This window comes from Meriones unguiculatus, chromosome 21 (assembly GCF_030254825.1).
Source record: "Meriones unguiculatus strain TT.TT164.6M chromosome 21, Bangor_MerUng_6.1, whole genome shotgun sequence".
NCBI lineage: Eukaryota > Metazoa > Chordata > Mammalia > Rodentia > Muridae > Meriones > Meriones unguiculatus.
Window position 1 is genome coordinate 23,806,129 of NC_083368.1, and position 12,946 is coordinate 23,819,074.

Consider the following 12,946-nt stretch of genomic DNA (forward strand, 5'->3'; position numbering starts at 1 on the left):
TAGTCACAGAAGAAAAATAAGAACAACCTATTAGTCCTTATTTATGTGAAAATCAAAATCATAGAAAAAAAAATACCAAGAAACATAAAAAAGAAAAGTGAAAAATTCCAACTTTCTAAGATCAACCTTCATTTATCCACAGCTTTTTATTAAACTCCTATAATAGTCAAACACCGTTTAATTGGTGCCTCCAGATTTGGGTAGAAAGACAAATTAAATTGAATTAAAAAAATAAAGATTCTGACTAGTTAAGGACACGAAAGTAGAGATTTATATCGTGTGAATGTAGAATAAAGGTTAAAATAAGGTATTTATCTGGGCCTTGTGGCACATAAATTTAATCCCAGTGCTCAGGAAGAAGAAGCAGGCAGATTTCAGTAAATTGGCGAGTCAGGTCTACATAGAGAATATTAAGGCAACCAAAGCTATAAAATAAAATATTGACTCATAAATAAATAAATAAGTTATAAATAAGTGGCATTTAACCAAGTCAAGGGTAAAATTTAGAAATGATAATGAAAATAGTGCTTAATGGCACACATCTGTAATTTAGCAGTTGGGAAGCAAAGGCAGAAGGATATCCCTAGTATAAGCCAGCTGGAACTATATAATATGTTCCAGGTATCCAGAGCTATACGCAGTGTCATCCTGTCTCAAAAAAAAAAAAAAAAAGATAAAGGAGGAAGAGGAGGAGGAGCAGGAGGAGAGAATATTGACAAAATGATGGCTAAGTTAAAATTTACACAAGGTATGGCTTTAAACTAGACAAGGTGGGAGAGAAGGAAGATGGTAGTTCAAGGCAGAGGAAATATTAGGAGAAAAAGAATTATCATGGGAATTCAAAATACATGAGATAGTAGAAGAAAAACAAACAAACAAACAAAAAAGTTAAAAAAAAAAAAAAAAAACCTGTACCTGGAACAGAAAGCAAGAACTTCTAGAGAGAAAGCTGGTAGATTATGAGTCACTTAGGACATTAAAAATGAGGAAGAGGAGTTAAAGATGCTTTGTTTTTTCAACATTTGGAATCAAAGAAAATATTCAATTATTTCAGTTATTACTCTTTCTCTCTTTTTTATTCCTCTCTCTCTCCCTCCTTGCCTCCCCACCCCCAATGTGTGTGTTACAGTCCAGCTTATGGATAAAAAATAATGACGCCAGAATTTTGAAAACATCATTGGTTTTGTAGTGTTAAGAAGAAAACGGAAGAGGAAAACAGTGAGTAGGGTGATAACTTCACTCAGAAAAGCATTCATCAAATGCTAACGACGAAAAGTAATATTTTATGGCATAAAAGGGACAGTGAATGAATCAAAATGGCCAACGAAAAAGATCACAGAATGAAGTGGAAGTTTCTGGTTTCTTTTGAAACGTAGTTGTGTCATATAATTTTTTTTTCTTGTCGTTGTTGTTGTTATTTTAGTCCCAAGTGTAGGATGTGGGAATGTTTATTCCCCCTAAGGAAAACAGCCTCACTGAACAGACGATTGATGTTTGTCAGCTGAAGACTAACTTGAGTGAGGGTCTTGGTTTGTGTAAGCTCAAAAACATCCTCCAGAGGACTCTGAAAAGCGAAAAGTAGAAGCCCACAGACAGCGGGATAATGCTTTGAAACGATTCAGGTCCCTTTGCTCATTTTCACAGAGAAAAAAATTCTCCAGAGAACTTTTCCTGCTTCTTTGGCAGAGTTTTGTCGCTTCGGAGGAGTCTGGCCGCTTTTGCTAGGTGGAACCACCACTTTCGCTGCTGATTGCTGTTTGGTTTGCTGCTCTGCTTTGGACTGCTGATACTCTGGCTGCTGAGATTGGTATATCCTCAAAAAACCCAAGGACCCTGATCAGCAGGAAATAGCTAAAAGAGGTCTACAGCCCCTTTTTCTACTAATCTCATACCTAAGGTGTGTGTGTAGAAGAAAAGTAGAGGCATTTAATACCTTAAATGAAGTAGGTTTTTTTGTTTGTTTTTTGTTTTGTTTTGTTTTGTTTTGTTTTGTTTTGTTTTGTTTTGTTCTGTTTAGACAGACAGCTGTAGGTGAGGCATTAAACAGGAAATATGGGAGGGAATTCCGGAGCTGGGATTACTTTAGGATTTTAGATTCTGAACTAGATAAATGATTGTAGTATGCATTCAAATGAATATTCAAATCATCGAACAGACACTACTGCAAGATTATTGAAGAAACTCAGAGAAAGATATTGACAGTACAAGTTACCTGGCAGGTAAGTTACAGGTGGTGAGAGACTGAGGTCAATGGAGGAGGCAACAGCTATATTCTGATACATGCACTCTACAGGAGCAAAGCAACATTCAATGACCTAACATAGGCAAAGGTATTTCAGATACACCTGACTTTCCCTAGAACTTCAGGGGTCTGCAGTACTAGCTTCACAATAGTACTCTGTGATCATTTGTGCCCAAAAGACTGAAGACACAAGCAAACAAAAAGTGCTTGGCTGCCTCCTATAAAGAGGGCACTATTTGAATACAAACAAAAACAAACAAACAAAAAACCCAAAAAAACTTCTAATTTACAAAAGACTATAATATCATAGATTTCTCTATTTCTGAAAAATTACAGATTTTCTTATTAAAACTAAATGTATTACTATCCAATGTTTTTACTATTACTAATGAATTCACATGCTTTAAATTTCTAATATAGTAAGCATTGGATCACATAACGCACAGAGATATACTGAGAACGAGCTTTCTGTCCAAGAAGTTTGTAAATTGACTTAAACAATCAGTGAAGCTTTCTAAGAGACATTAGTCACAAAGGAGTTTCACAAACACCAGAACACTAACATACCTGGTACAATTATTTCTGACCAATATACACAACAAACTCATTGAAAATTATGAACTTGTCCCAGAAAAAAAAAGCATAAATAGGAAGCCAGTATTCCATTCAGGCACCACACAAGATTTGCAGTCTTGTGATTTACTTGTAACATCTTATATTTTCATAGGCTTTGGGCTCTCGAAAGGTATACAGCTGAAATGTTGTGGGCTTCTGAGCTTTGTGGGGATATCACTTTGTGAGGAATACGTTGTGAAGGAAGGTCCAGAAGCCTTCTGTAGAGCACTTTTGCACATGTTTACAGATGGCGACCAATATCCATCCTTTGCTTCCAGGAACACACTGACTATAGGACAAAGCTTAGAAAGAGGGGTAGGCACTAACTGGAAGTTTATTCATCAGAAAAAGAAATAATACCATTCAAGTTGTGGCTCTGGGAGTCACGAAATTCTTTATCAAGACGTCAGCTATGCTTTGTCAGCTCACATTAAAGCTCTGAAATTTCAATGTAACCATAGAACTTTGTCCAGCTCAGTCACATTTTTATCCTGTGCAGTTATGAACACTGTAACACATAGCAATAGCTCAGCAAATCCATGTCCCACAGAAAGGGGTGAAGCGTCCTGCTTTTGCTCTCTGCTGGCTAACACTGCCTCACAGCCAAGGCTTTTCTGTTCCCCAACATCATACAGAAGAGTGGATTTAGAGGCCACTCATCTAATGTAGGTACATCCCGTTCTTCACCTAGTATATCTCACATAAGCATTTAGTTAATACATTGGGACACTAATCTCTATCTTCACCCCACTTCCAACTCTTCCCAATCTGACATACATACTTTAGATTCTACCTCTTGAATAATGTTCACATCCTTCCCCGCTTTGTCTTCTCACTTCCCACTTTTCCTGTCTCTTTAAGTTATACCCTATTTCTTCATTGCCCGTATTTTTGTTGGAGTGTTTTTTACCTCTAACCTCATTATATTGCTCTGAAATAAGTTCATATATTGAAATTGAATTGTTAAAATTACTATGATTATAGGACAAACACACAAGTGCATATGTGTATATAAATTTATATAAGTGTGTGTGCTTTATGACATTTAGAGATAAACTATTACTAATAATCCACATTGGCAACTGTCATAAATGTTTAATGTATTTTTAAATATCTCTTTTATTGGTGTCTCTGTTGTTTTCAGACCTCAAGGTGATAGATTATAGCAAAATTCAGGCGGTATTAGATAATGTGCCTTTGTTCCATAATTAGAAAAGGGTAATAATGAAAGTGACATTATTTATTTCCTTTTCCAATCTCTTTTTCAAACATCCTTAAGATTTGGTTTATAACCATGAAGGAGAGTGGCCTCAGCTTCCCCAGCATACATGTGCCAGTCAAAAGGCGGGTGTGTATGTAGAATACGTGTGAACATAGGTTCGTGTGCTGTGAGTACATATTCCTGGTCTGGTCCCCTGTGCATTCATGTGTGTGTGTGCTAGTCCTTATTCCAGGAAAAAAAAAAATGTTTTAATAATGCCTAGGTCACAAACAATTGGTGTACTGTATCTAATGGATCTGAAAAGATGGAAAGTCGAGTATGATTAAATAAGTCAATGGGTGGAACTAATCCAGCCTCAACACAGCGCCACTGTCACAGGAGTCATCTTAGATTTTAAAGGACAAAACAGATGATTCAGTCTCCCTGGAACATTGTGTCTCAGCTGAGAGGCTTCCAGATTCTGCAATCACTTCACAATGTTGTGTCCCTTCTCTATGTCTTCATGACTTGCCCAAATACTTTCTTTTATGAGTGGGTCTAAAATTTACACTGACAATTCAGCACGCTGAATCATGTTGTATGGCTTATTCAGAAGGCATTCTTCATCAAGGTTGCACAGGGAAACATCAAATAGCTGTCCATGACCCTATGATTTCATGTTATGTTGGGTGCAGGCACATGATTTTAGATAAGTCATTTCCTTATATATCTCTATACTAATATATAACACTAAACTATAAGGCCAACTCACAGCATTATTACTGCCTCATAATTGTAGGCAGCTCTACTGATCTTAAAGCATTTTAGATTCCAGCGGCAAAAATAAAAACTTTAATCATGTAAAAGCATGTCTCTATCTAATTATTATTACATAGTATAACTTCAAAGAAAAGAAAAAAACATGGATTTGATCTAAAAGAGAGTACCACATTCACAAATTTAAAGGGATATCACAAGTAGGAAGATATTTAGCTTGTATCCTAAGACTTTAGCTAAGAACCAGCATCTGGAAGCAGAGCTTAGGAATATAGCAAGTTGAAACAAAATGTAGGCCATATTCAAGGGTAGCCAGAGGGAAGCTATCACTCTCTAAAAGTTAAAGACACCTGTGAGAATCTTCATGAGGCATAGTTTCCCCCATCACAGGGTCTGCCTTTATCCAAAAGAGGTTTGCTGTCAGGTGACAGCTCCAACTCACAGACAAGAGGCAGCGAAAGGATCCAGGAGAAGGTGGTAAACTCTTCCAAAGTGGTTGTGGACATAAGAACTTTACACTGGTGTGCACATTCCCTGATCATTGTCTCTTTCAATGGGCTTTTTTTTTTTTAATTTTAATTCCTTGGTATCATTAAGCCACAAGCATTTACCACCATACATGTGAATGTATTTATATCCATACAGTTGTATCTCTCTCCAAACAACGGCTATATGAAAATTGCAAAGATTGGGTAGGACGACCCAACACAGTCTTAAAATATTAAAAAACTCATGCATACCAAGATATCAAATAAAATAGTTGTTAAGCTATCTCCCCAATAACTGCTGCTTAGATCCAGGCTGTTAGAGGAAAAGGAAGCAATAAATTTGACCCCCAACTTACCACACATTTTAATTGCACAATACTCCCAAGGGGTATTCGGGTCAAGAGTGTAGCACCATGGCCTCGGCTTGCCATCAGGATTGCGGCAATAATTATCATCAAAGCCCTTGTCGGGATATCTGCAAACCACACCAAGAAAAGTGTCACGTAAATCTGCCTGGAAACACCACACAGCCCTCAAGTCACAGAACAGCTTTCCGCTTAGCTTAGATGCTGGAGCTAAGGACAAGTTTCCCTCCTCTTCATTAATAGGGCCAACTGTCACCAACTGCCCAAGTAGTTAACTTACATATTCCGTTAAGGACACAGTATCGTCCTCTTTGTTACTAAGTTGGGTCCATTTTGAACCTGACCACCAGTTAGGATCTCCAACTGCCTCTCTTTTTCACTGAGTCCAATTAAAGACAAATTCCACAAACATGACCTTGTGTAGAATGCTCATTAAGGGAGCAGGTTCTTTTCTAGGGCAGGCTTAAACTTCAAACTGAAGTCAGGTTTCAATAGCTCTGCTGCTAATGACAAGCTCAGTGTTGGAACTGGAGCCTTGCTAGGTCGTGCCCTCACCTCCACTGGAGCAAGAGACAAACTCCATCACACCACTTTCTCCACATCCCACCTCCCTTTAAATTAGCAGCGTCCTGAACTGGTGATTTGAATTTAATTGCTACCATATCCTTTCTGTTCTTACTTAAAAGAAATGACATACGTTTAAAAAGAAAAGAGCTTTAATTCCATTTATAAGAATAGAAGAGAAGACATCAACAAAAACAGAGGGAAAAAAAATTTTAAAAAGGCGATTTACTCCAATTTCCAAAGTAAGGTAGATATCAACTATCCTAATTATTTGCACTTTATTTTGTTATTATAAAATTAATTACACTTTGATTTCTTTTCTTAACTCAAAATTTTCACATGAAATGAAAAGTCTGTTTTAGCGATCTTAAAATACATGAGAATAAAATAACCAAATGATTTTTGTGTGTGTGTGTGTTTCATGTTTCTTTTTATTATGGACGTGAACTATGTTAAGGATTAGCCATACAGCTCAAGTATCAGGAAGACACTAAATGAAGCTTGGTTGTATATAGGCTATCTGTGGAAAGGCTGGGCTCATCAAAGCAGCCATTGCTTTATTAGTCGCACTGGACTCTCTGCTTTGCTTAGTTCTGCCTGTTCATTGCTATGGGAAATAAGAGGAGACTTCCGCTACTGCTTCCCTTAGGCGATTTTTGCTCAAAATTTTTTCATACTTGAGCAACTCAGTTGAAAGTGAAGCTACTGCTCTGAAATGTCTGCTTATAAATTCTGTCACCCCAAGACAACTTTCTGCAAACCTGAAGCCTCCAGCAGCTCTGATAGAAGCCAGGATATTAAGGTTAATTCCACATTATCTGCCCTGTATCCCACTAGGAAGGAGCAGATGAAGATGTTTCCTGGTGGTTTGTTACAGAATGAACAACGGTTTGTAAAGAGAAGGATCTATGGGAGTAAGATCTGGTGAGATTTTACCTTTCTGGCAAGAATTTGTGCCGGTGTGGTGTCTGATGGTCCCAGCGCTGACAAGTCTTTCCTGATTCTGTGTGGTCCATGGGACCGCGGTAACTCTCACCATTGCAGGTCATGCATTCAACTAATAAAATTAAAGTACGCTGCGTTAATTGTTTCTGCTAGTAAAACCAACGCCATTGTTCTGTTTAAAGAACAATAAAGTAATTAGTTATTTTTACACTCAAACCTCTGTGCATATCACCTTAATTTTAAATTGGCGTCTATGCCCATAAATAGCAGTATAAAATAATATTTCTGGGATGTATCATGTAACTTAAATATTTTTATGATTTTTCCATACAGATTTAGCATAAGGACATAATGCTGCCTAATTGTCAATAACTATTCAAAAATACATCAAAATTGGACGTATAAGAAAGACAATTGCAGAATGTTGAACTACTGTGCAAGATCTCAGTATGTGTGGATCCTGAACAGAATAGTACTTTTCTCTCAATCTGCCATCTAAACACATAACGATCTTATGACTTCAACTGAGTATAGATTACATTACTACAATCCGTTAAAGATTAATATACTTTAGGGACCAATCAAACAATTGGTCTTCTACAACTTAAATAACACAGCATATATATGTACGTATATACATATATGTACATACACACACACACATATATACATATCTCTTCTGTTAGTAAATGCTCATGCTGAGTAGATGGACAAGCTAACATTCTTACCTACCTTAGGACAGAAGATGACCTGCTACTGAACTCCGTGCCCCCACTCTTTAAAAAAAAAAAGTATAAGCTGATCTAATTATGCGGGATCATACTGATGATTCTGTGGGTTAATTAATTGTTCACCTCTGGCTGGTCTCAAGTCATACTGAAAACTGAGTCACATCAACTAGCTGCAAATGAGATTTCTCAAACCGAAGGTTGATTTGTAGCACAGCAAGCATCCTGTGGAATAAATCATTGCTTGGCTCTCCTACGAATCGGGCCAACTTCCCCACACACATCATTTGTATCTTGTGAGCACTGATCATCTAACTTTAGCTGAAGTGAGGAAAGATATTAATGTTAAAATTAATTTATCCACTGGATTCTTGCCTAATAAATATTGGGAGTGTTTTGGTATGTGACATTAGAATGATCTCTTCTTTTGAAATGTTTAATTTTACAACAGGACATTAACTATTAACTGTCTGGAATATAGGATCCATGTATTGGATTGGTCCATCTATTTTCTTTTCATATGGGATAATTTATAAAGTTAAGACAAGGGACCAGTTCAGTGCCTTTCATATGATGTGACGTTTGCCCAAGACACAATCAATAGGTATCTGACTGCCAATGGGAGAGCTCATGAAGAAAGGTATTCACTTTAACCATAGTCATTTCCACACTAAAATGCTCAACATGGGTAATGCCTCATCACCGTTCAGCTTTCCATGTGAATGGAACAAATTTGTTCAGTTATCCACATCTCTTAAAGGATGTTAGCTTTGATATTTTCAATGAAAATTGTTGCTTGCTTTCTTGTATTCGGTGAAAAAGGTGACTACATAGTACATAAGCCTCCAAATGTAAACATTCCATTGCAATGTACTACTCATAACTGGTTCCTGCAGTTTGTAATAATATATTTACTAATAAAATCCAATATAATAATTTTCTGGGAACCATTACTGTGGGAATTATTTTTAAATATTTTTGGCTTGTTTTTTAACAGCATTAGGAAAAAAATTGCTACACAGATGAAATTAATGACTACACAAACATGACTACTTTCCTGAACAAATGGGGTAGATCAGTGTGCCTCCACAGTTAGTGCGTATCGATGTCTCCTTCAGATACCGTAATAGTCAAATTCTTGTTAAGCAGGTTTAGGCTAGCTTATCAGTAAAATGGTCCCAGAAGACAGTGATGCTGTTGGCCCCAGGGTCTCTCTGTGTGATCTATTCTAAACTTCTAAGAGTAGGAGGTGATAGTTTTGAGGAGACTAGTTTCCTTGGACTTTAAAATCTAGATAAAAATTGATAAAGAAAACAGGACCAATATGCGATAAATGTGGCATAATGTGATAAGAAATAAAGTGTAAGTTAGAAAAAGAAAATAATGTTAGGCTTTACTAGGTAAAGCCGTTGTTGTCAGTGTATGACATGAACAGGGCTTCTGAAAGGCCTGAGAAGTCCCTCTTTTAGAAATTACAAAACAAAATTCAATCATAGGATTTTACTTAATTTCATAAGTATAAAACTATTTGATAATTACTCAAATTCATCCATAATAAGGTAATCTTTGCAACTTGTTGCTTAAAGCTAAGGACAGAGACAACCAAGTCATGATGTTGTTTAAGCACAGTGGATCTTGAGAGTTCTTTTTACGTATTTTCATTCACATCATATGTATGTAGTTTTTATGTTTTGTAATATCGCTTTTATTGATAGGTCTATTGTTCGTGGGTGTATTGACAATGCTGCCTTTTTTGAATTCTCTTCATTAAAAGACCTATAAAACCTGGCTCCTTGTGGCTAAAATCTAAAATCTCAGTGTTCAACTCATGATGCCGAGAATGTGTTTAAGCCATGTGATAGGTGTCTGCTCACTTCTCTTAGAGGTTTAATCTCCTGTTATCAGACCTCTGTGCTTATCTGCAACCTTTAATGACATGGTGACCAACAGTAGCACGTTTCTTCCATACTACTGAAGAATGTTCTTCCCTACAAGATGTTTCATGACCTCGAAATATATTGAAGAATATTGAGGAATTACACTCTCCTAAGAATTGCTAAAAAATGGGTGTTTTCAAATACTTCTTTCCTGGCACTTTTCTTTAATGCCACCTCTGAGAATAAATGTCAATGTATTTCATAAGAAAAGGAGGGGTTTGAAAATCAAATCCCAACAAGAAGTAGGAAGATAATGCAAGAATTAGGCTGTGCAGTTTGAACCAATTACCTGCCCACAAAACTGCTTTCTCAGATCAAACAAAGCCAATAAACCTTGCCAATGACTCTCAGCCTCAGAAAGTCATTGTTGTGGAGATTTCCCTAAGAGCAGGGGTTTATTTTCTTCCATGTGTAATTTGGAGACAAATAGGAATTACAGACTTATTCATACAAAACAGACTTATTCATAATGTTATCACAGATGAGTTTATTATTTTTAAAAGTAAAGAAAACAATGAAGGTGTTGGAGGGAACAGAGTATGACACGGAATGGAAAGTCAGAATTTACAGAGACACACTGTCTGCAGCACATGACGTCAAGGATTTTAACTTAGCTAGTCACAAATATATTCACCTTCACCATGGCAATTAGCTAACAATTCCTTCACTTGTTAGGTGATGAATAGCAACATAATATGAAATGAATATTCATGGAGGACATAGAAAATACTTGGTTAAGAAACAGGTATGATAGCCTAGTATAAAAAATGGACAACATTCCATCAATCTCTTCCCTTTCCCAAGTACTTCAAAAATCCTAATTAATCTGAAAATGATTTAATCTGCATTTCATCTCTATTTGTGAAATCATCAGGGTTTTACAGAATTGAAAAACCCAGCTTAGTCTACGGCCAAATAACTGAGAAAAATCAAACTATACACAGTGCTGAGGTGCTCACTCTACCCCCTTGTTGGTAACTCAGCTTTCCGGACCAAAAGAAAATACAGAGCTCGTTCACACTGAGGACACGGTGCAAGAGGAGAGAACATGGCTTAGATGCTGAACTTCAAGGCAACTTGGAATCCAACTTTCAATCTCCTCAGATACTATTCTGAGGGGCACTGAGCACCAGTCAAGCCCCACACTGGGTTGCAGTCACAGTTCACCAAAATCACATGGAAACGTTGAGTTTCAGTGAACCCTGGCATACTGTCTCTTTAATCTACACAACCTAGGCTGTGATACAGCAGAGTAGTTTTAAGCACATTGCTTCAGACGCAGGTGCTGGATGGCTAGCACCAGAACTGCTAATAAAAGGCTTGTTTTATCGAGGTCAGTGGTTCCTTATGTTGTGGTAATCCCCAACCATAAAAAAAAATATTTTTGTTGCTAGTTCATAACTGTAATTTGCCACAGTTAAAACTTTTCATCTAAGTATCTGGTGTGTGACCCCCAAATGTTGACCTGGATTCTAGGTCCTCTATCGTGGTCTTTGGGAGCAGAGGTAGGCAAGTGAACAGATAAGTGTCCACGGTTCCTTTCCCAGAAAAATGTTCCCTGGTGCTATTGAAATTCACATTGGTAGCTGGCTCTGTATCTTACAAGCATCTGCTGACCACAGGTCCGTGACACTCTGTGTGAGAACACTCCCGTAACTATCAATACTTGCACTTGCATGAACAACACATTCATTGTAACTGATTCGCTGCTGTTAGCCTTTAATGCGAGTTACAGTTCTACAGGTCGGGGTTAACACCCCATGTGATATTCAGGTTCATTTACCTTCTGAACACTGGGGAATGTCACAGACTTCGTAGCGTACCTCTGGATTGCTTGTGAAACACCAGGGTCCCCCTTCTTCCCCTCGAGGATTTCGACAGTAGTTTTCCTGTAGGTCTTTACCGCGATAGCTCGAAGGCAAAAAGCTAGTTTTAAAATGATAATCATTACAGTATAAGAGCATGCAACTTTAGTATTGGCCTATTAATTATACTAGTTACTGGGTACATTTTTCCTAAAAATAGAGACACTTGACTATCTCATGTGGCTTTGTGTATCTGTACTTCAATTTTGCCATTTTCAGTATTCTTAAAACACTTGAATTTATTAAAATTTACCTAACAGAACTTCTGTATCCCACATTCAATTAATAACTACTAGTTCATAAATTTCCTCAAGCCCAAGTATCCTGGAATAGAATTGTATTTTATAAAATACAACCTTAATACTCCAATCACAGTTAACAAATGCTCAGACAAGGCCACTCGGGAAAAACTGAGCCATCTCTGCAGTTGGATCCCCAGACCTCACCCTTACATGCTGACCCAGAGCCATTATCTGCTTATATATTGCTTTCCTCAGGAGGACTCTCGCTCTCTCCCTCTCTCCCCAGCACACACACAGACTTTCTCTCTCTCTCTCTCTCTCTCTCTCTCTCTCTCTCTCTCTCCACACACACACACAATTTTGTTGCTTCACAATTGAGAAAAAGATTGATGGCATAGCCTAAACCAAGAATCCAGGATCAAAATAAGGACCACATTTAACTCTCTCATGCCAACTGTGAGAGCCCAGCACATATTTTAACCCCTCTAAACTATTAGCACACTCATTCCCCGAGAAAACCCAAACCATGTAACAATTTAGACTTTATGTGGTCATTTTTAGAAGTTGAAAGAGATGATGGGTGGTTGTCGCTTAACAAATAACAACTATATTAACTATAATTAAGCACACACTATTCATTGTCCCTATTCATTGCCATAACCAGGAATCAAATGCCTTGTTCTCTTCAAAGTTTTGAGAATGATGACAGAGATTGAGGCTTGGTGTTCTCAGTTTTAGTGTACATCATTGGTTATATTGAGATCAATTTAATAAATGCACCTAAAATATCTGAAGATGTTGCGATACCCTGTGACCCTTCAGAACGAGAAAAGGTGGAAGCTTTTTGTTTTTGTAATGTTTACAGTATTTGGAGTCTGTATCTGTCTGCTACAAAACATCCTAAGATAAGAACATCTGCTGTAGATAATACAAGCAAATTTTTTTTCAACCTAATCACATTTTAGTAGTTAATTGGG

General features: G+C 37.2%; 1 protein-coding gene across 5 annotated transcripts in view; it reads right to left on the reverse strand.

Annotated features, from left to right (window-relative positions):
• The window catches only part of Hgf (hepatocyte growth factor), a 69,053-nt gene that overhangs the window by 38,675 nt on the left and 17,432 nt on the right, over positions 1-12,946 (reverse strand). For 4 of the 5 annotated variants that reach the window (XM_060373747.1, XM_060373742.1, XM_060373743.1 and 1 more), the window contains 3 exons: positions 11,646-11,788; positions 7,189-7,309; positions 5,680-5,798 (listed from right to left, as the gene is read on the reverse strand). In XM_060373747.1, coding sequence (XP_060229730.1) covers positions 5,680-5,798; positions 7,189-7,309; positions 11,646-11,788 — 383 coding nt within the window. The remainder of the gene's footprint in view (positions 1-5,679; positions 5,799-7,188; positions 7,310-11,645; positions 11,789-12,946) is intronic. The other variant, XM_060373746.1, reaches the window with a different exon arrangement.